The sequence below is a fragment of the Gadus macrocephalus genome, chromosome 9, assembly GCF_031168955.1.
Source record: "Gadus macrocephalus chromosome 9, ASM3116895v1".
NCBI classification, from domain to species: Eukaryota; Metazoa; Chordata; class Actinopteri; order Gadiformes; family Gadidae; genus Gadus; species Gadus macrocephalus.
In genome coordinates, this window is record NC_082390.1 from 1,973,930 (window position 1) to 1,993,541 (window position 19,612).

Below are 19,612 nucleotides of genomic sequence, written 5' to 3' on the forward strand. Positions count from 1 at the left end.
TCTAATGCTCTAAATGTACATTACAAGCTTGTTTCTTTTGGCGGTGGTCAGAGTCTTTAGGCTTGCTTCAGGCCAGCGGATGTGTTTCCTGGTACTGATTTACAGGTCGATCAAGGTAATGATAAGCAGTCCGGTGGGTTTTTTTTGAACGCCGATGGTGTCAATGGTTAACTGTTACTCACCGCATAGCGGGAGATAAGACGTATCCCGGAGAACACCTGAGAGGAAAACATGTAACCATGCATGGACACGGGCATGCACACAAAGGAACAAAAGGAAAACACACATGCGCACACACACACACACACACACACACACACACACACACACACACACACACACACACACACACACACACACACACACACACACACACACACACACACACACACACACAGGCATTAATGACACCATGAATGAGAGGGAAAAGTTGTGTGTACTCTGTTCAGTGTAGTTTGTGTGTTTGTGTGTGCGTGCCTTGCTGTGGGTTTGTGATTATATACACGTGTGTGTGTGTGTGTGCCACAGTCAGGGAAATGGAAACTTTTGAGCTGCGGTTTTCCCTGTGGAGGAATATGTCAGGGTTGGCTTTTCCTCCAGCCTTGCATCATGAGAACAAAGCATGCGCAGAGGGCAGCGGGCGCGTGCGGGTGGCTCCCTCTGCTGGCCGTCAAGGACACCGGCAGCTGACGACCGATGGAATACCCTGAAACACGTCAGCCTCCTGCAGTGTTTCTCCTGAATTAGGAGCTAGGATCGTGCGCAGGCAGAAGCGTGAACTAGTGAAGATGCAGCAGTCTGCTCCCCGGGTCCCGGTACCCTGAATGACAGACCCGTTGTTAGTGTTAATATTATGAATGACAGCTATGTTTGTCTGACAGTGACATCTCTGGGGAAAGGCTCCACTGAGGGTCACTTAAAATGAATTTATTCATTACCCGTTATAAGTATCTGCGTTTGTTTGCTTATTACTTGTGTTATTTTCTGCTTGTGTGTGTGTGTGTGTGTGTGTGTGTGTGTGTGTGTGTGTGTGTGTGTGTGTGTGTGCGTGTGCGCGTGTGGTTGTGTGTGTGTGTGTGTGTGTGTGTGTGTGTGTGTGTGTGTGTGTGTGTGTGTGTGTGCGTGTGTGCGCGTGTGCGTGTGTGTGTGTGTGCGTGTGCGCGTGTGGTTGTGTGTGTGTGTGTGTGTGTGTGTGTGTGTGTGTGTGTGTGTGTGTGTGTGTGTGTGTGTGTGTGTGCGTGTGTGCGTGTGGTTGTGTGTGTGTGTAGCCGGGAGATGAAGCTAGAGAAGCGATATGGTGCCCCCCAGTTCCCGGGCTCCTGTGGTGGCATCGCTATGGTAACGCCCTCCAGCCACATGAGGCTCTCCTTACATCCCGCATCCACCGGAGGTAAAAGCGTCTTCTTATTATGTGTGATCAGACTATTATACACACTCCCTGGGTCTCAGCCAGTCTCAATGCGCTCGCTTTCCAAGACCCACTAGCCTTCCACTGTTGGACATTTTTTATTTATTATGTTTATTTTATTTTATTTATTTTTTTCACAATGTCTTGTTTTTTTAAACGATTTATGATGACTATATGCTCTGTAAGGTGACCTTGGGTGTCTTGAAAGGCGCCTCTAAATTAAATGTATTATTATTATATTATAAAAAAAATATACCCATCTCACCTGTTCTTATGAATGTGGGACACCGTGACTTAAAGGTGCTGTGGCTATGATTCGAGATAAGAGAGAGAGAAGAAAACAGCGGAAGAGAGCAATATTTTGAATCCAAAACACTCAAGAAACGTGTGCCCGCTCCATGTCAATGTTCTCCACCGTTGAGAAGTATTGCATTTCACACATCTGGGATTAACATGCTAGATGGATTCCCTGAACCAATCAGGGACTAGATGCCCAGAAATGCCAGAAATGAGCCCTGAGCTGTCGTAAATCTATATTGGCCACAAACAGGCAGGCGCGGCGAATTCGAAACAGATGTTCCCACAACGCATTAACCTCCCTTTCACTGATGGATGGCTATGGAATGTCAGTCAAATAGTAGCTGTTCAGTCTTACCTACTGCACCTTTAATCCTTAATTGTAGCTGTTCAGTCTTGCCTACTGCACCTTTAATCTGTAATAGTAGCTGTTCAGTCTTGCCTACTGCAGCTTTAATCTGTAATAGTAGCTGTTCAGTCTTGCCTACTGCACCTTTAATCTTTAATAGTAGCTGTTCAGTCTTACCTACTGCACCTTTAATCCTTAATAGTAGCTGTTCAGTCTTACCTACTGCACCTTTAAAATAGTAGCTGTTCAGTCTTACCTACTGCACCTTTAATCCTTAATAGTAGCTGTTCAGTCTGACCTACTGCACCTTAATCTTTAGGCCCAATCCCATTTCTACCCCTCCCCCTTGTCTTGAGGGGGTAAGGGGAAGGGGTAAGGGGTAGAAATGGGATTGGGCCTTAATAGTAGCTGTTCAGTCTGACCTACTGCTCCTTTAATCTCTGATGCAGAGCTGAGGTTGGAGGTGGAAGCCGGCGCCCACCACCAGGGGATCCCCGTACCCAGAGACGGGAGCTCCTCCTCTGGGTACTCCAGCTCGCTGGGCTCCCCCCGGTCCCCGTTGCGCCGGAGCACAGCTTTCGACAGGACCAAGGACGTTCATAGACGTAAGTCTTTGTGTCCAACCGCCGTCAAAGAGTCATGGGGATGGGGGGGGACGGGAAAACCTTCATAACAGTAGTGTGTGTGTGTGTGTGTGTGTGTGTGTGTGTGTGTGTGGTTTCTATTTTTGTCTGGTGTGGGAATTTAGTGTGGCATGTTTGAATTGAAAGGCCTAGAGAGCAGCCTTCTTATGTGTGTGTGTGTGTGTGTGTGTGTGTGTGTGTGTGTGTGTGTGTGTGTGTGTGTGTGTGTGTGTGTGTGTGTGTGTGTGTGTGTGTGTGTGTGTGTGTGTCTCTGGCGCGTGACAACAATAAGTCACGAGCCATCATAACAGATATATGACATTGAGTCGATTGATTCCAGACGGGTCCTATGTATGCTCACGAACATCAAAGATGTTTGGGGGTGTCATCATCAGATCAGTTTTTTAGACAAAAATAATTAGAAAAGCATGGAATTGTCGTGTCATAATGTATACATTACTTTCTGAAAGAAGTTAGTTTGGTGTTTGAAAGAACCCGATACTGTATATAAGGTGCATGCGTACTTATGTGCACTACCATCATGCCACACATTCTCCAAGAGCACCTTTTATTTTATGGTCCATATTATCCATGTGGGTCTTCGATCTTGTTTATGTTGTGTGTGATGTGGTCAAGCTACTGCGACCTTGACTTTCCCCTGGGGATCAACAAAGTGTGCGTCTATCAGTAGCTGCTATCACTGCTGTATACCGGGACGGGTTAGCCTAGCGATTGGTTCTCTGAACATCTTTACTGTACCGACAGCGATATATTGTTTCACTTCCTACGACCAATGTACTTATCGCAAGACGCTTTGGATAAAAGCGTCTGCTGGATGCCCTAAATGTAATTGTGAGTGTAAATCTCTCTGTACATGTTGTGTATAACCCCGCCCTCCTCATAACGGATCAGTAACCACTGCTGTGATCCACCAGCGCTGGGGGTGCCGGAGAAGGAGCGGGCCTGCCTGCTGCTGCTGGGCTCCAGCGCGGGACGTCCCACCGCCCAGGTCCTCCCCGTCCAGACCGAGCCGCCCCCCCCTCTCCCAGCGCCCCCTCCGTCGGCCGCACCCCCCTCCTCCTCCTCCTCCTCCTCCTCCTCCTCCTCCTCCTCCTCCTCCTCCTCCTCCCCGTGCCACCCGGTCTTCAGCCTGGGCCCCCTGCACCCCCCCCACCCCGGGTACCCCCACCACCCGCTGCTGGCCCTCACCTCGCCGCGCAAGCTCCGCCCCCTCCCCATGGGCCCCGACGACAGGACCAAGGCAGGCCTGGCCCCCCCGGGTCCGGGCGGGGGTCCCGGCCCGGGGGGCCTGCGGCTGGACGCGCTCCAGGACCCGGGCGGGTGTCGCGGCCTGATGGGGGGCGGGGCCGTGGGGCTGATGATGGACACTAGCTCCGCCCTCGCCCCCGCCCCCGCCGCCTGCAGCCTGCAGCACGCGTCCCACGGCCCCCCCGTCCACTTCCACCTCTCCTCCGCCCCCGCCCCGGCCGCCTACTACTCCTACCCGGCCGGCGCCGCCTCCTTCTCCTCCGTCTTCTCCTCCTCCTGCTTCGCCCCCTACTCCTCCTCCTCCTCTTCCTCCCCCGGAGGGGGAGGAAGAGGAGGAGGAGGAGGAGGGGGGGGCGCCGGCTACGTTCCCATGGCGACCGGGATCAACCCAGCGCCGGGCAGCTACTGCTCCGCCCCCGCCGTCACGGCCAGCCCCTCCCCCTCCCCTCCCTCCTCCTCCTCCTCCTCCTCCTCCTCCTCCTCCTGCTCCTCCTCGCTGGACGGCCCCCCCCCCGGGGGGGCCAACAACGGGGGGGGCCACCACCCCCCGTCGGCGTGCCCCTGCAGCGCGTGCGGTTGCCACGGCGGCGGCTGCGGCGCGTTCGGGGCGCTGCCGGGCTACGCGGCGGCGGGCTACCTGCGGCCCTTCCCGGCGGCGGCGGCGGGGGGGCCGGGACCCTCGCTGTTCGCCCTGGGCCCCGTGCTGCACTTCAGCCCGCTGCTCCCCTCGCCCTCGCCCTCCTCCTCCTCCTCCTCGCCGTCCCCCGGCTGCGCCCCCGGCGGGGGACCCTTCACCTACCCGCTGGTGGCGCCGCAGGCCCTGTACCGCCACGGCCTCCTGTCACATGACCTGCACCCGCCCCCCCCGCCGCAGCACGGCTGCGGGGGGCACGCGGCGCCGGAGACGCAGAGGAACGGTGTTCCCAAGCGGCCGCCAGGCGGCCTGTCGTGCTACAACTGCGGGGTCGGCGGGCACCGGGCCGAGGACTGCAGACAGCCCCCCATGGACGCCCAGCAAGGTGAGTGGTGGGGGGGGGGGGTTGGGGGTCAGGTTAGGGCCCGGTCGTATTCACTAAAAGGAGAAGATCAGTACAGTCCTCAGAAAAGGCATTTTGCAAACTGATATGCAGTCTATCGTTGGCATAACATTGGCAACAGATCTCTCTCGTTATAGTCTGAATCTAGTTATAGTCATGGTTTATTGTCCAAGTTATGGACAACAGGATCGTCAATGGGCTCCGTAGCTGTGTTGTGAGATTCAAATTCTGGGAATGTTTATTGGCTTCCATTTTGCTTCAAATGACTAGGTTGTTGTTGGACGTCAGGATACCGTTTGAATAGTAAAACACTGTTGCTTACCTTTTATTTTAAATAATATTATTTTTGTCATATTCTTCGATACAATTTTAGAAGAAATGTTAATTCAGACTTCAAAGTAAGTATACACAACAAACCCAATCCTTCAGTTTCTATTGGACAATGTTCGACCTATGTCTAGTCTGATTTCCGAACATTGGATTTTGGAGGGATCATTAACCATGGTAAAGGTTTGACACTGGCAATACAAGGAGGGTGCTTTAATTCATGAATCCTTTTTGTTGTGTCTGCTCTGATCTACAGGGACATTTCGACTCAAGTACATCCCCCGCCCTGACATTCAGGAATCTGGGGAATGACACAGTCCCCCCTCTTCCCCAACCCTGCAGCCAAAGTGTGGGGGGAAGTTGGCATAAACTTCTAGAGACTGTTGGATAGAATGGGAATTTCATGGGAATGTACTTGACCCACTTTAACTATCCATTCCAAACCTTCTTCATCACCTCCGTATCGTAGAGACATGACATCACGGATCACCTCGGGATCGGAATGGGGGCAGGTAGCTCAGCACACCTGTCGTCCAATCAACTCCTTGTATATTTGTAACCATGCTGAAAGAGTCAGGCGGGAACTGATCTCATATGGTGTGAGGAAGAGCTTTACTCTGTTTTCTCTGTCCCTCCTTCATCACAACTCACACTACAAGCTGCTCCTGGGCTCAGTTCTGCCCAGAAGCGTGAATACAGTAGAGAATATAGTAGAGAATACAGTAGAGAATACAGTAGATAATACAGTAGAGAATACAGTAGAGAGAGCTCTGGAGAGCTGAGGTCTGCACTGTTCTGCCCTACCAAATATTATGGTCTGTACCTGCTGCATCAGCAACAACTCATTTAGGGCGATTTTTGTTATGGATGTCATTTGTTATATAACAGTAAATCATACATTTTTTAAGATAATTTGTAAAATGCTAATTTGGGAAAGCCAATTCTATTTATAATATTATTATTATTTGATCGCACATTGACATGCAATTTTAAACTGGAACTATTAAGATCTTGGGTTATACAGAAACAAAGCAATGTTTCATTTTGCATTTGCTGACTTTTCAAGAATTAAAAATATATGTACATGCGTATTGAAGATATTGACAAGGATAGTTCATACCTTGTTAGTCTTGAATGGAACCAAAGCAATATAGATTAGAACATACAAATATGAAGAAAAAACTAAAGATTTATTCAGAAATCAAATGCATTTGTCTTTATAAGGTAGGCAGTTAAAAACCTAGGATATTTTAATATGCATTTTTCTTTTACTTTCCGTAACAGGATTTACAAGTTATTAGAACATGTTGCCATTGGTCACCTCAATGTATTACATTTTTCTTTTTTATAGCTTGAGTAGTACAATTTGTGCATCCTTTGTCATCACAGCCCAGATTATTTGTGTTTATTACATGGGTCTTCTCAACGCCGTGGAACGCTCCGTTCACTTGTATGGGCCCTTCACAACTTCCGGCGGTGAATTATATTTGATAATTCACCGTTGCTAAGTATAATTGACCGCTGTCAAGGAAAACAAAGGATTTTCTGCCTCTAATGACATCTTTGGTATCACTCCGCAAGTAGTCCGGTAACTTGTCAACCCCAGCGTCTTCGGTTGCTAAGCGACGTCAACGTCTTTGGCGGACTATTTCTCTGCTGATAAACACTACGAATGCTGGTAACAAATAAATTGTAAAAAGACACACCATGGGAAGTTATTTTTTCGTTTTTGGCAAGTAGCCGTGTAATAAGCGGGATAATGTATAGAACGTCGCCGGTCTTTATCGAAAATTACCCCCTTCAGGGCGAAGCAAGACACCTCCGCTGCGCGTCGTTTTCCCTGTCGGGGCTTATTTTCCCGATAATGACCGGCGTACTATACATTACCCTTGACATACTTATTTTATGTCAAGGGTATATCAGTATCTGAAATGGGTATGTTAACTTTTGGTATCAGGTTATTGACTAACTTTTACAATGGTTCAATGTGTTGGTGGTTGATTATCTCAAGCAAACAACTCTGATTGCATTGTTAAAAAGCACATTTTCCTGTGTGTGTGTGTGTGTGTGTGTGTGTGTGTGTGTGTGTGTGTGTGTGTGTGTGTGTGTGTGTGTGTGTGTGTGTGTGTGTGTGTGTGTGTGTGTGTGTGTGTGTGTGTGTGTATAAGTGTTTTGCAATACATAAGTTGTCCGGCAGGGCCCGACAACTTTCCGACACAAGGACAGCTGGTCCTGCAGATGCCATCATGCGCCCCTGGAGGGCGCTGTACATAGGGAGAGTATATTTAAAACAACAGGTTTCAACTCTGTGGAACTAATTGCATGTCATGTTCACATTAAAATTACAAAATAATTTGTAATTTCTTGGGATTTTCTGTTTTTTTCTGTTCCAAAGTCTAAAGAGTCCAGAAGAAATAAGATTGTCTAAAATGTTTTATTCATTATGCTGCATCTAAAAGCTACTGTTGCTTTCACCATGTTTTTAGGATTGTTCTTCACCAGCAGTGTTGATGGGAAATGATTGAGAAAACAAATTCAGATGGGGGCACTATAATAAGCAAGTTTACGTTTTGGCTAATAACGTCTGAACCTAAGGGAAATCTAACCATATAAACCAAGTCTGCAGACCAGAATCTCTGCTTGTCTGAATTTTTGGAAAAACCCAAATCATGTTTTCGTTGGCACTGCAGTTGTGTACAGTATTTTTTTAATAGATGTATATTGATCGCTGCGGGGCAATGACAACAACTGGTGTTATATTTTCCAACAGATGAATATTTTAATGTATTCCAGCTTTTGATATAAATAAAAATTGCTTTGACAACGTGTGTGTGTGTGCGTGGTAATGGAAGGGAACCTTCACTAGTCTTGAATGTTTGAATTCTCTGAGCTAAGATTATTATTGTATGTTTTTGCACCCTCAACAAGTTACTAATATGAATTGATTTGAATGTTTATTATGCATGACAGTATACATAGTCTTCATATATTTATAATAAGCCTGTGACTTCTGAAATAAAATACAATACATCCTCCGACCAAAGGGGGCAGTGATAGCTGCATGAGAGACCTGATCAGGGATGACTGAGGTCTTAAGTCAGACCCTTTTGCTGAATTCAGACATTAACAAATCCTAGTCATCTTGAAGTTCAAACATTTAGTGCAGCATTGCAATAGAGGTGGGAATCCATTGATTGTTTAAAGTAAAATATTTGTTCTCCCGGAACACTTAACTTTTCCCACTTTGCGACGCTGTTGCCGCAGCGTTCCTCCGTTGCCATGAGAAACGGAAACTAGAGCGCGTCAGCGGAAGTGAGGCTCGGCCGTTGTAGCTGATAGACTTCATTGTCAGTAGCGGTAGTGGACTGATTTCCGTGACTGCAAAATGCCGGACTTAGCGGTAGAAAATGTTGTTGTCCATCCCTTGGTCTTGCTCAGCGTGGTGGACCACTTCAACAGGTATGTCTGTGTCACTATACTGATTACCAACTCATTTTGACGTTCGACTCGGCTCACGTTCATGCCGAGTTACATGCTATGCTACGGCTAGCCGTGCTGAGTCAGAACCGCATTGACTCACACAGAGACGGGCTAGCTGTTAGCGAGCTACGCGTTTAGCTTGGACGAGTTGGACACAAACAATGTATGGCTATCGTAACAACTGTAAGGCCAATTTAAATCAATAACAATGACAACAAGCGATTTGATCCCCAATAAGGACAACATCCAAATTATTTTGTTTATGGCTCGTAATACTCTCAGTGGTGGTTAATTCTCAAATGGTTCACAGTAACTCTAAAACTCGTCTTATCTGTGTCTTGTGTATGTTAACAGAATAGGGAAGGTTGGCAATCAGAAGCGAGTGGTTGGAGTTCTGCTTGGATCCTGGCATAAGAAGATTCTTGATGTGTCAAACAGTTTTGCAGGTAAGTGTGATTGTGACAGCAGCACTAAGATGCGTACAATTTGCGCACCACAGTATTTTAGTTTTATGGCCAAATGTCGGTTGTACACCAGACTGACAGGTGACAATACACACAAGTATTCTAAAATACAGACATGAAACATATTCCGAACTTCATAACCTTAATGCTCTGGTCTTATCTGTGTTTGTTTTGGACAGTTCCATTTGACGAGGATGACAAGGATGATTCTGTCTGGTTCTTGGACCATGACTACTTGGAGAACATGTATGGCATGTTTAAAAAAGTGAATGGTAGGTCAATTTTTAAGTTTCAGAATTATCTTGTATTTAGATGGGCTCTACTAATATACTTTAAGTTTGTTTATGTACTCCCAATTTCTTATATTTTACATGTTTCTATGTATCTCTGTATGACTTTCTTTGCAATGTACATCTATCAAGACTCCCCATTCTGGGCTATATTAATTGCTTGCCTTTACTTAATGGTCTTCTGTCCCTTTTTACAGCCCGAGAAAGAATAGTTGGATGGTACCATACTGGGCCGAAGCTCCATAAGAATGACATTGCCATAAATGAACTCGTCAAGCAGTACTGCACAAACTCGGTGGGTTTATTTTTGTCCATTATGTTTGTGTGTGTGTGTGTGTAGGGCTGTCATGGTTATTAACGTTTTCCCTCTTTTAATAAGTTCCTCAAGGAGGTGACCCAGATTCTATGATTTTATTAAACCGCTTTCTCCTGATGAATGCATAGCTCATTTTGTTCCCCTGAACAGGTATTGGTGATCATCGATGTGAAGCCAAAAGACCTGGGGCTTCCCACGGAGGCCTACATCTCTGTGGAAGAGATCCATGATGTAGGTGACCCATCTGATTTAGTTCCCCATGCAGGCACTGACCTAACTTATATAGACTTGACCAATTTCCATGAACTCTGGACTAATATATTTGGTGCTTTTCAAATTTGAGATGGAACCATTTTTAACCCTGGTAGTTATTTTTGTCGTTACTGTCAGTCTGGGAACGGCAGCAATCCCTGTCCTTCCTGTTGTCAGTTTACTCTTCATTGTCTGAGGGGAATTTAACTCGAGTCCTGGACTAAACATGTTAAGACATTGAAATTGTAATTCATAATTTGATCACCCTGCCCATATCTATTTGCTGAGAGAATGAATCATTTTATTCCATGTGTTTCATGTCGATGTTGTGTCACCTTTTCAGGACGGGACCCCAACATCCAAGACGTTCGAGCACGTCACGAGCGAGATCGGAGCTGAGGAGGCGGAGGAGGTGGGCGTCGAGCACCTGCTCAGGTACGCATACCCCCTACACGCTGTGAACACAGACGCACACGCTGTGAACACAGACGCACACGCTGTGAACACCGACGCACACGCTGTGAACACAGACGCACACACGCTGTGAACACAGACGCAGACGCTGTGAACACAGACGCACACGCTGTGAACACAGACGCAGACGCTGTGAACACAGACGCACACGCTGTGAACACAGACGCACACGCTGTGAACACAGACGCACACGCTGTGAACACAGACGCACACGCTGTGAACACAGACGCACACGCTGTGAACACCGACGCACACACGCTGTGAACACAGACGCACACGCTGTGAACACAGACGCACACGCTGTGAACACAGACGCACACACTGTGAACACAGACGCACACGCTGTGAACACCGACGCACACACGCTGTGAACACAGACGCACACGCTGTGAACACCGACGCACACACGCTGTGAACACAGACGCACACACGCTGTGAACACAGACGCATACGCTGTGAACACAGACGCACACGCTGTGAACACAGACGCACACGCTGTGAACACCGACTCACACACTGCTGCTTTGTGCCACACTTTTCACGCTCTGGTGTTTTTCTACTGCTCACTAAAGGCACAGCATGCTGTACAGCAGGTACCTGATGAAACATTAATTAACATTAATTAATGAGGATGCATCTCCATCTTCAATGTCCCAGTCCCTCGTCCAGATATGAAGTGGTGTGCGCTGGGCCAGCTGCTTCGCACAGTGAAGCTACAGCGACGTACACCCTTGTTTCTAGCGAGTAGAATGACATTGGTTTCTTGAGTGGATTTTAAGATGGCAATTATGTATGGTGTTTTAACGTGGAAACTTGAACTTTTTGGACCCCAATAGCAAAGTCTCTAACGCTGATAAATGATCATTGATCATTTCGTGGTGCAGCTGTTTTCATCATCTTATAGTTGCCATCATTGAATAGTTGTGGATGTGTTGCTGAGGCCTAAAAAAGTTTGGTTCCTGTTGGTTGTCAGTTGAGGTCATGGGTAGGTAGGAAATTTATTTTATTTATTTATTTTATTTTTTCCAGCGGCAGCGAATGATAGGTAGGTTGTTTTCATTTAAAAATGAGAACATTCGCTCATCCTTGTACAGAATGAAGAGGTGCTGTACAAAAACGTAATTATAGTTTGCATTTTTCTTTTTATAAAGCTCAAAATAATTTGGGTCGCACATAAATTGACTCGGTCGGAAACCGGAACCAAACAAAAAGTTTTTTAGGCCTGATAATAAATTCCAACTACAATGGTTATAATTAATTGGGGCCAAAAAAATCTATGAGATTGTTCACAAAACATCTCATCTTTTGCTATCTTAGATGAGGTTTTCTTCGATACCTTCAGTCTAGTTATGACTGCTGAAGTTAATCAAATCTGCCCCAGCCATTGGAGATCTAATATAATGATCGTCTAGCGGCACCTGCTGGTGAGACAACCGAACTGCAGCAATAAATGCTTGGACAATCGGGTTTGCAGGAAAAATCCTGCATATAAATGGCCATTGGTCTGCAGAACTCTCCACCCCCACTTGTGAACATCCACACGAGCTGCGTTTCCATCTAAAAGGTGATGCAAATCTTTAGAAAGTTCGCAAAAAAGTGATTCGAATTAGGTGCGTTTCCATCAAGTGGTTGGAGCGGAATAGGGTGATGACGTTACACGTTGATGTCGGCAGGGTTGCTATGGCCGGTCGTTATGCGGAAATCGGAAAGACTGTCGGCCCTGTGTGTTCAAAGTTCGCTACGTCACAGCTGTTTCGAAAAGTGTGTTTCCATCTCCCATTTTGTGAATTTACTCTTTTTCGCATTTTCAAAAACCACCTCAAGCGAGCGGATAAACCTTTTTGCGAATTTCAGAATTTTCATGCAAATTTTGGTGTTTCCATCACCGTTTACTGATTCGATGCTTCAAAGTTCGCATAAAATCAGGGGGACGGAAACGCACCTCCTGTTACACTGCGAGGGCTTCCTCTAGTGTCAACCTCAACGCTGCTTCTGCCAGCGGTGGAGGAGACCGCCTCCTCATCCTCCTGATCTCTCCACAGGGACATCAAGGACACCACTGTGGGCACTCTGTCCCAGCGCATCACCAACCAGGTGCATGGCCTGAAGGGACTGAACTCCAAGCTGCTGGACATCCGGTCTTACCTGGAGAGAGTGGTGGCTGGAAAGCTGCCCATCAACCATCCCATCATCTACCACCTACAAGACGTCTTCAACCTCCTTCCAGACGTTAACCTGCTGGTAAGATGCTGTTGGTGTTCGCCATGACAGTTCAAATTGTTTTGCTTTGTCAACATCCAAATAGTTGCATCTTTATGAAATAAAGATGATACGATCCCCCTGTTTCAACACTGCTCGGGGTTGAGCTACAGTTATGACTTTATCACATTCCCTGGATGGATTGACTCATTATTGCCATGTTTTATCCTGGAGAATTTGAGTCGGATCATGATTAATGGAGTAAGAATCAGCAGTACCAATGGACATGGGGCCGGTTTAAATAATGGAAAAAAATAAAAGTAATAAATGTAATAATATTCAAAAACACGTTTATTATTTAGTTTCTCGTGGTCTATGGCTGTCCCCAGCCATCCAGCCTACAATACACCAGTCATTCAACGTCCTGATCTGTCTCGTGCAGGAGTTCACCAAGGCCTTCTACCTGAAGACCAACGACCAGATGCTGGTGGTCTACCTGGCCTCCCTCATCCGCTCGGTGGTGGCTCTGCACAACCTGATCAACAACAAGATCTCCAACCGCGACGCCGAGAGGAAGGAGGGCCAGGAGAAGGAGGAGGGCAAGAAGGAGAAGAAGGACGACAAGGAGAAGAAGGACGACAAGGAGAAGAAGGACGACAAGGAGAAGGGGGACACCACCAGCAAAGACGACAAGAGGAAAAAATGATTGGTTTGTCGTTTTCTATGGCCGCATCTCAAACCGTCCGCTCTCCTCGTGCACGGTGCTCTACTCCGCTTCCTGGGCCGTGTCTGCGTCTGTACATGTGGCTCTGGAAATAGAAGTAGCACTCTATATGAGGAACGGTGTCATTTGAGATTCTGCCTCGAGGTCACGAACTGCGCTCACAGGACTGTTATTGTGTGAAGAAGATGGGCTGCGAGGGTCTGGTGTCTTTTGCTATGGAATCACGTCCATTCGGTTTTCATAGTCGGCTCTCGCTGATGTAAAGCACCTCTTTTTTGTTTTTGTTTTTGTAAGATGGCTTTTTTTTTTCTTCTCTGTATCGCTAAATAAATCCAACCTATTAAAGTTTTTTGTTTCCAGTTACAATTGTTTTGGTCTTCTATGCATGTTTTTTTTCACTTTAATGTTTTACTCAAGAGTTAATGTTATTGATTATGTGGGTCGAGGTCGGTCCCTGCCTTGGTTTAAACGGATCAATACGTGGCCCGTTCATGTGCATCGACGCACAGTGTCGGCTACAACGGTGTCGGTTCATGGAAGGCCAGTTAAGTCAATAAAGAAAGTCCTTAATGAGGGTAAAATATCCCAAAAAATATTGGCATAGATGAAATAACGTTTTTATTTTAAAATATATGTATATATATTTTCCAGCTCTTTAATACCATCTTTGATATGAACGGGGACTAAAATGACTGAAATTACAAATTATTCAACTATTGAATCATTTACATTTTTATGTAAATCTTTATCTATAAAATGCTGGATTTATTTATTTCATGATTCATATAATGTATTTATTCCATAGGCATATGTGTTATTTTATGTTGACGGGCTTTCCATACAGTTTGAGGTCACGGTTGTCAAGAGGACTAAATTAGAAACGGGACCCGTCCATTGCCAGATTCAAAAGAAAACTGCTTAAGCAATAGGAACAAAAAAACATTGCGACAAATTCTCACATTTAAATTGCAGTGTATTACAGCATAAACCGAGATGCGTATCTAATAAATGGTTACGGTATTGGCGTTTAAATTAGCGAAGGCGAAATGAGATTGCCCAGTCGGTAAAGGGGATTTTGACGTAAGGGTTAAATCTCTGCAGAGAGAGCGCATCGTACGTACTAATCACATAACGTCGGTCCGGAAGAGCGCGTCAAGTAAACAAACGCTCTTTTCCCTAGATTATGGCAGTTTGGATACCGCTGTGACTACAAGGGTGAACGATAACATGGCTTCCTTTCTACAGGTAAGGATGACTCTGGTTGTCAACTGGTCGTATGTTCGCTAACGATTCTCTAATAAAACGGCACTGCCTTATCGGAATCCTCTAACGTTTAAACGGGTCGATGGAACATTCACGCCGTTAGCTATGCATAATATGTAGTCGCTTTGCTTCCAATCCTAGTCGGTGTTTCTTGGGAGAGGGACGCTTGCTTCATTTGTGTTTTCTCAGCTCATGCAGCTGAAGGCATCCAACCTGTCTTGCAGATCGCTGATGATGAAAAGGGCCACGAGCTGGAGCTTTTCTGTGTCCCTAAACATTATGAAAACGATTTGGAGAGGGTCATCATCCCCCATGGGCTAATAAAGGACAGGTGAAACCGCTAAAGACCAAGATATTCACCATTTAAGAAACATCTTGTCTGAATGATTATGGAACACTGTAAAATGCTCGATGTATGTAATTAAATAGTGTAATTTGCCGGGACTAGTTTATATGGTCGATTTTCTCAACATTTCAGTTCCCACCATTGGGTTTACATATCGGCCAAGTCAAACATGGCATTTGTTAAACAAATGTCTTGTCTATGCGCACCACGGAGGCGGAGTTTGGCAAACAGCAAATTTGCAACAAAAAAAAAACATGGGCTGCTTTGCGTTACAGAATATGTACATTGTCATGGCAAGGGTTGTGTCTCATATTTATTACCTTTCATGTTGACTGCATGCCCCTCTTTCTCCTCCCCCAGAACCGAGCGCCTGGCCCGGGACATCATCAGAGACATGGGCGGGCATCACATAGTGGCACTCTGCGTTCTCAAAGGGGGCTACAAGTTCTTTGCAGACCTGCTGGACTTCATCCAAGTGCTGAATCAGAACTGTGATAAATCAGTCCCGCTGACGGTGGACTTCATTAGATTGAAGAGCTACTGCGTAAGCACGCACTGCTTTTTTTAATTTCTAAACAAGGCTCGGTTTGATGTGATTGGAAACTCGGAGAAACGCAGTAATTTAACTGATTGTAAAATACCTGATGACAATGTGAAATAACCTCGATACATTTTGTTAAGTGAATGGATCGTATTGATTAGGTTGAGGGATTCTATTCGATAATGATGAAGTCATGTTTCCTGTACACTTCTGTGGTTCGCCTCCTCAGAATGATGAATCTACCAACAGCGTCAAAGTGATCGGTGGGGATGAGCTGTCCAGCCTCACGGGGAAGGTGTCTAGACATGTCTTAATAGTAGCAGATTTATTATACACAAAAACATCTACATTACTATAGCATGTGTCTCTCTGAATAACCTTATCTCTCGTTGTTTCCACAGAACGTTTTGATAGTTGAGGTAAGACCTACAGTACATTTTATGAGCATTTCTAGCATTTGGTGAAACGCGAATGCAAGCACAAAGAATGAACACGGCATTCGTAGCCGCCCTGCACTCTTCTGTCTGTCCTGTGCACGTGTTCCTGTAGGACATCGTGGAAACAGGGAGGACGATGAAGACGCTGTTGGCCCTTCTAGAAGAATGCAATCCTAAAATGGTTAAAGTTGTGAGGTGAGAGCCGCGACGTGCCGGGGAGTGGAAGCATAGATCTCCAGTGGATCCGTTTCTGTAGATGGGGGGGGGCTCTTAGCTAATGGACTCCCTCCACTTAAGGGCTGTATTTAGACCGGCAACAAGAGGGAGGGAGGTGCTTACCAGTTAATCTGTCATGCCATTAACTAAAGTGTGGAGGTGGATGCTATTCCCCTAGAACCTCCAGAGGGATCGGTTGACATTGGACGACACTTGTGTTCTTGTTATGGGTTGGTCCGGAACACCTTCTTCTTGGGTCCTCTTGTTCTGCTATACCGGTGTCTGCATTGCATGTTTTCCTTTCGGGTTTATTTTAGACGTTCAAATGAACAATTCCTCTTTAGCACCTCACATAGGCCTGCTTAACGAATTGCTTACTGCTTAAAGTGATAATGTGTTAGATCTGCCCCTCTAATTGATGCCAGCATTTACTCTGCAGAATAGAACGACAACATTGCAAACTCCTTTTTGTTTTAAAGCTAGGGTTGGCAATTTACAGAAACCAGACAATAACTCTAACCCTAACCAGACAGTAAGCCATGGCTTTAGAAAGCTTCCAATCAAAAACATCCCTGCCCTCCCTTAAGCCCCCCCTCCATGCCCCTCCCCCACACCCCAGGTCTGGATCGTCAGCCTAAGCCAATAGCAACAGGTCTGGATCGTCAGCCTAGGCCAATAGCAACAGGTCTGGCTCGCCAGCTTAAGCCAATAGCAACAGGTCGGCCTAGCCTAGGAGTCTTCCTGCCAAATGAGCTTGGGCAGTTCTTCATTTCTCTCCACCTCTCAAATTCAGCCATATTAATCTTGGGTTTACCCCGTCTATTTGATGTCATCAAGGTGTTTTTGCAGCTGAAGGCACTGGGTATGCAGTAAGCTCCGTCAAGGCAAAAGGGCAGCTAGAGCCAGGTCGGGTCTGCTAGTGTCTGTACGTTTATAGAGTGGCTAAGTGGCCGACTCATGTGGCACGCCTGTACTCATGTTGTGTTGGAGTCAACATAATAGTTTGGATTTAAACCGGAATCTCCATGACATTTTTCTGGCAGGGTTTTTCTCATTTGAAATATAATGGACTGAAACAGACTAGAGGGTAGCACCCAAGATATGAAAACACAGTTGCTCAAACACTGTCATCAAAGTTTCTCATGCTGCTTTTTGCTCCTGCTATAAGCCATACTTTACACCAGTTAACTAGAAACTTAATATAAGATTGATTCTGATTGAAATCGAAGCTCCTTTGACTCCCATACATTGCCTAATTCTTAGGCAGAGGCGTGACATATGAGTTGTGTGTGACTTAGCAACTCTAAACTCCTAAACATCGAGGAAGCACTACAAGTAAAGGAAAAAGATTTAAATCTGGCCCAGATTTTTTTGTAGCTATGCTATAAATATATATAGTTGAATAAATTATATAAATATATTGGTAAATCAAACAAACCTTCAATATGTTACTGAATAAAGGAGAGTAATTGTAGCAACACAACTATATATTATCAGTCCCTAGTCTCTGCCATGAGACGCATGTATACTCACAAGTGCTGTCTGTCTAGTGAACAATAGACCTTCAAAGATGCATACTTGAGTAGTGCGTTTGTTTTTTACAGGTTCTACATCTTGATTTCTGCAAAAAAAATCTATTTTTGGACAGAACTGGAAGGTCTCTGTTGTCAACGCCAATTGTTTAACTGACATAAGTTAGAAGGGGAAAAATTCATAGCACGACAAAAACGTGTCGTACTTGGTTAATTTCATTGAACCAAGAATTACAATGGTTTCTTTTTACCTAAACCTTTTTATTTGCTTTTTTTTTTGGTCTCTGCCTGCTCTACAAACAAAGCCTTCTGGTGAAGAGGACCCCAAGGAGTTGTGGGTACAGGCCAGACTGTGAGTAGCTGTCATTGACTCTGATCTCAAGTCTTCAACAATATTCTTTGGATCACCAGTTTACTCCTCATACTATCCTGCATACAGCTCTCCGGACTATTCATCACATGTGTCGTCATCCATTTTATTTAATGCGATGTGGAAATGTATACATTTGAAGCTTGAGTGCCACATGCCTAGGACATTCACTTAATCCATGCAGTTAGGTAATGCTTTTAGCGGGAAAGCCCATAATCTCTCTAAGGTTGTCTTGCCATGTAAATTTGTCACAGGACTCCTGAATGACATGCTTCTCTCAAATATTGTATAACTGATGGTGTGTTTTTCAGACACTGGCTTTGAGGTTCCCGATGAGTTTCTGGTGGGCTATGCGCTGGACTACAACGAATACTTCAGAGATCTAAATGTGAGTGTGCTGAAGTAATGGGCGTTCAGTAATATAATGGAGTGGGAGAGGCAATATGTATTTAGTGTTCATGTATTTACATCTAATTTCCATAAAGCTATCACGACCAGAGATGAGTCATTGCGTAAAAAACACACTTTCTTTGCTGTTTTGTGATCAAATAGGCCCACTATACCTAGACAGTCATATAAGAATGTGTGCAGTGTGCATTCACCGGGTCATTTTATCACTAATAAATTGCATTCGTGGTAACATGGGCCTCGACGCTGTCTAGTGTACGCCGTATTCTGTATCCGCTTCCACTCTGATGTTTCCAACGTGTTTTCTTGTTGTGTCACAGCACATCTGCGTGCTGACAGAGGAAGCCAAGGAGAAGTACAAGGTCTGAGTAGAAAGTGGTCGGGCTCGGAATCACCAGTTACACCTCAGGACGCTCTGTTGACTTACTGACGGATCTATCCAAAATGTTACTTTTCCTTTTTTAATAGAAATACGATATGTACATTATAAATATCCTGTGTCTTTTTTTTGTTTTGTTATTTATGTGATGTCTGTCAGGATATTTTTTTTTACTTTATAGAGATTGTAAACAAAAAATATTTTTTTCTTGGATTTATGTTTCTGGATGGTGATACCTGTAACTATAAACAATGGTTGAAATGCAAATGTGTTCCGGTTGAAATTTCTGATTTACTCCCATAAGGCTGACACAGAATGTACTGTTAAATATTGTACTTGTATGATCAAGGACCTGCTTGCAGAAATACAAATCTTAAATCCTAAGCACTGTCCATCATTTCAATATATGTGAGTTCTCTCTCTGTGCGAGTTGGGAGCTCCCGGGTTCAAGCTTAGGCAGATAAACGATTGTGGCTGGTTTTTCTAACTTATTGGATGTGCAGACGTAGGCTTTTGTAGTCATTTATTTTAAACTGAAAATGCGCTTATTGTCATAGATAAGTATTTATTGTTAAAAAATACTTGTATACGAAACTTTTTGCGTGTGCGTG

General features: G+C 45.3%; 3 protein-coding genes across 5 annotated transcripts; all 3 read left to right on the forward strand.

Annotated features, from left to right (window-relative positions):
* The first annotated feature begins 6 nt into the window (after window positions 1–6).
* zcchc14 (zinc finger, CCHC domain containing 14) lies at window positions 7–8,138 on the forward strand. The gene is made up of 4 exons (XM_060060181.1): window positions 7–1,390; window positions 2,504–2,659; window positions 3,613–4,965; window positions 5,567–8,138. Exons 1-4 carry the CDS (start codon window positions 922–924, stop codon window positions 5,620–5,622), a joined length of 2,034 nt encoding a protein of 677 aa, XP_059916164.1. The 5' UTR covers window positions 7–921; the 3' UTR covers window positions 5,623–8,138.
* Window positions 8,139–8,589: 451 nt separating this feature from the next.
* On the forward strand, window positions 8,590–13,875 carry psmd7 (proteasome 26S subunit, non-ATPase 7). The gene is made up of 8 exons (XM_060060182.1): window positions 8,590–8,769; window positions 9,145–9,236; window positions 9,434–9,526; window positions 9,742–9,839; window positions 10,011–10,091; window positions 10,456–10,547; window positions 12,629–12,827; window positions 13,228–13,875. Exons 1-8 carry the CDS (start codon window positions 8,696–8,698, stop codon window positions 13,489–13,491), a joined length of 993 nt encoding a protein of 330 aa, XP_059916165.1. The 5' UTR covers window positions 8,590–8,695; the 3' UTR covers window positions 13,492–13,875.
* Window positions 13,876–14,439: 564 nt separating this feature from the next.
* On the forward strand, window positions 14,440–19,385 carry hprt1l (hypoxanthine phosphoribosyltransferase 1, like). 3 transcript variants are annotated; one of them, XM_060060185.1, is made up of 9 exons: window positions 14,473–14,754; window positions 14,997–15,103; window positions 15,479–15,662; window positions 15,889–15,954; window positions 16,061–16,078; window positions 16,209–16,291; window positions 18,150–18,196; window positions 18,526–18,602; window positions 18,943–19,385. In XM_060060185.1, the coding sequence occupies exons 1-9, from the start codon at window positions 14,737–14,739 to the stop codon at window positions 18,988–18,990; spliced, it is 648 nt and encodes a 215-aa protein (XP_059916168.1). In that variant the 5' UTR covers window positions 14,473–14,736; the 3' UTR covers window positions 18,991–19,385. The 3 variants fall into 3 exon arrangements, with proteins under 3 accessions (XP_059916171.1, XP_059916169.1, XP_059916168.1); XM_060060186.1 differs by lacking the exons at window positions 18,526–18,602; window positions 18,943–19,385 and adding an exon at window positions 18,284–18,499 and having other exon boundaries at window positions 14,441–14,754; XM_060060188.1 differs by lacking the exons at window positions 18,150–18,196; window positions 18,526–18,602; window positions 18,943–19,385 and adding an exon at window positions 17,917–18,090 and having other exon boundaries at window positions 14,440–14,754.
* Window positions 19,386–19,612: the final 227 nt, after the last annotated feature.

Excerpts from the sequence above, each read along its gene's own strand:
- psmd7 (XM_060060182.1), top strand. The coding sequence starts at position 8,696 with ATGCCGGACTTAGCGGTAGAAAATGTTGTTGTCCATCCCTTGGTCTTG. Across the intron at positions 9,527-9,741 it reads CATGTTTAAAAAAGTGAATG|CCCGAGAAAGAATAGTTGGA; the intron begins GTAGGTCAATTT and ends CCCTTTTTACAG. Across the intron at positions 12,828-13,227 it reads TTCCAGACGTTAACCTGCTG|GAGTTCACCAAGGCCTTCTA; the intron begins GTAAGATGCTGT and ends TGTCTCGTGCAG.
- zcchc14 (XM_060060181.1), top strand. The coding sequence starts at position 922 with ATGAATTTATTCATTACCCGTTATAAGTATCTGCGTTTGTTTGCTTAT. Across the intron at positions 2,660-3,612 it reads GACCAAGGACGTTCATAGAC|CGCTGGGGGTGCCGGAGAAG; the intron begins GTAAGTCTTTGT and ends GTGATCCACCAG. Across the intron at positions 4,966-5,566 it reads CCCCATGGACGCCCAGCAAG|GGACATTTCGACTCAAGTAC; the intron begins GTGAGTGGTGGG and ends TCTGATCTACAG.
- hprt1l (XM_060060185.1), top strand. Across the intron at positions 15,104-15,478 it reads CATGGGCTAATAAAGGACAG|AACCGAGCGCCTGGCCCGGG; the intron begins GTGAAACCGCTA and ends CTCCTCCCCCAG. Across the intron at positions 15,663-15,888 it reads TTAGATTGAAGAGCTACTGC|AATGATGAATCTACCAACAG; the intron begins GTAAGCACGCAC and ends TCGCCTCCTCAG.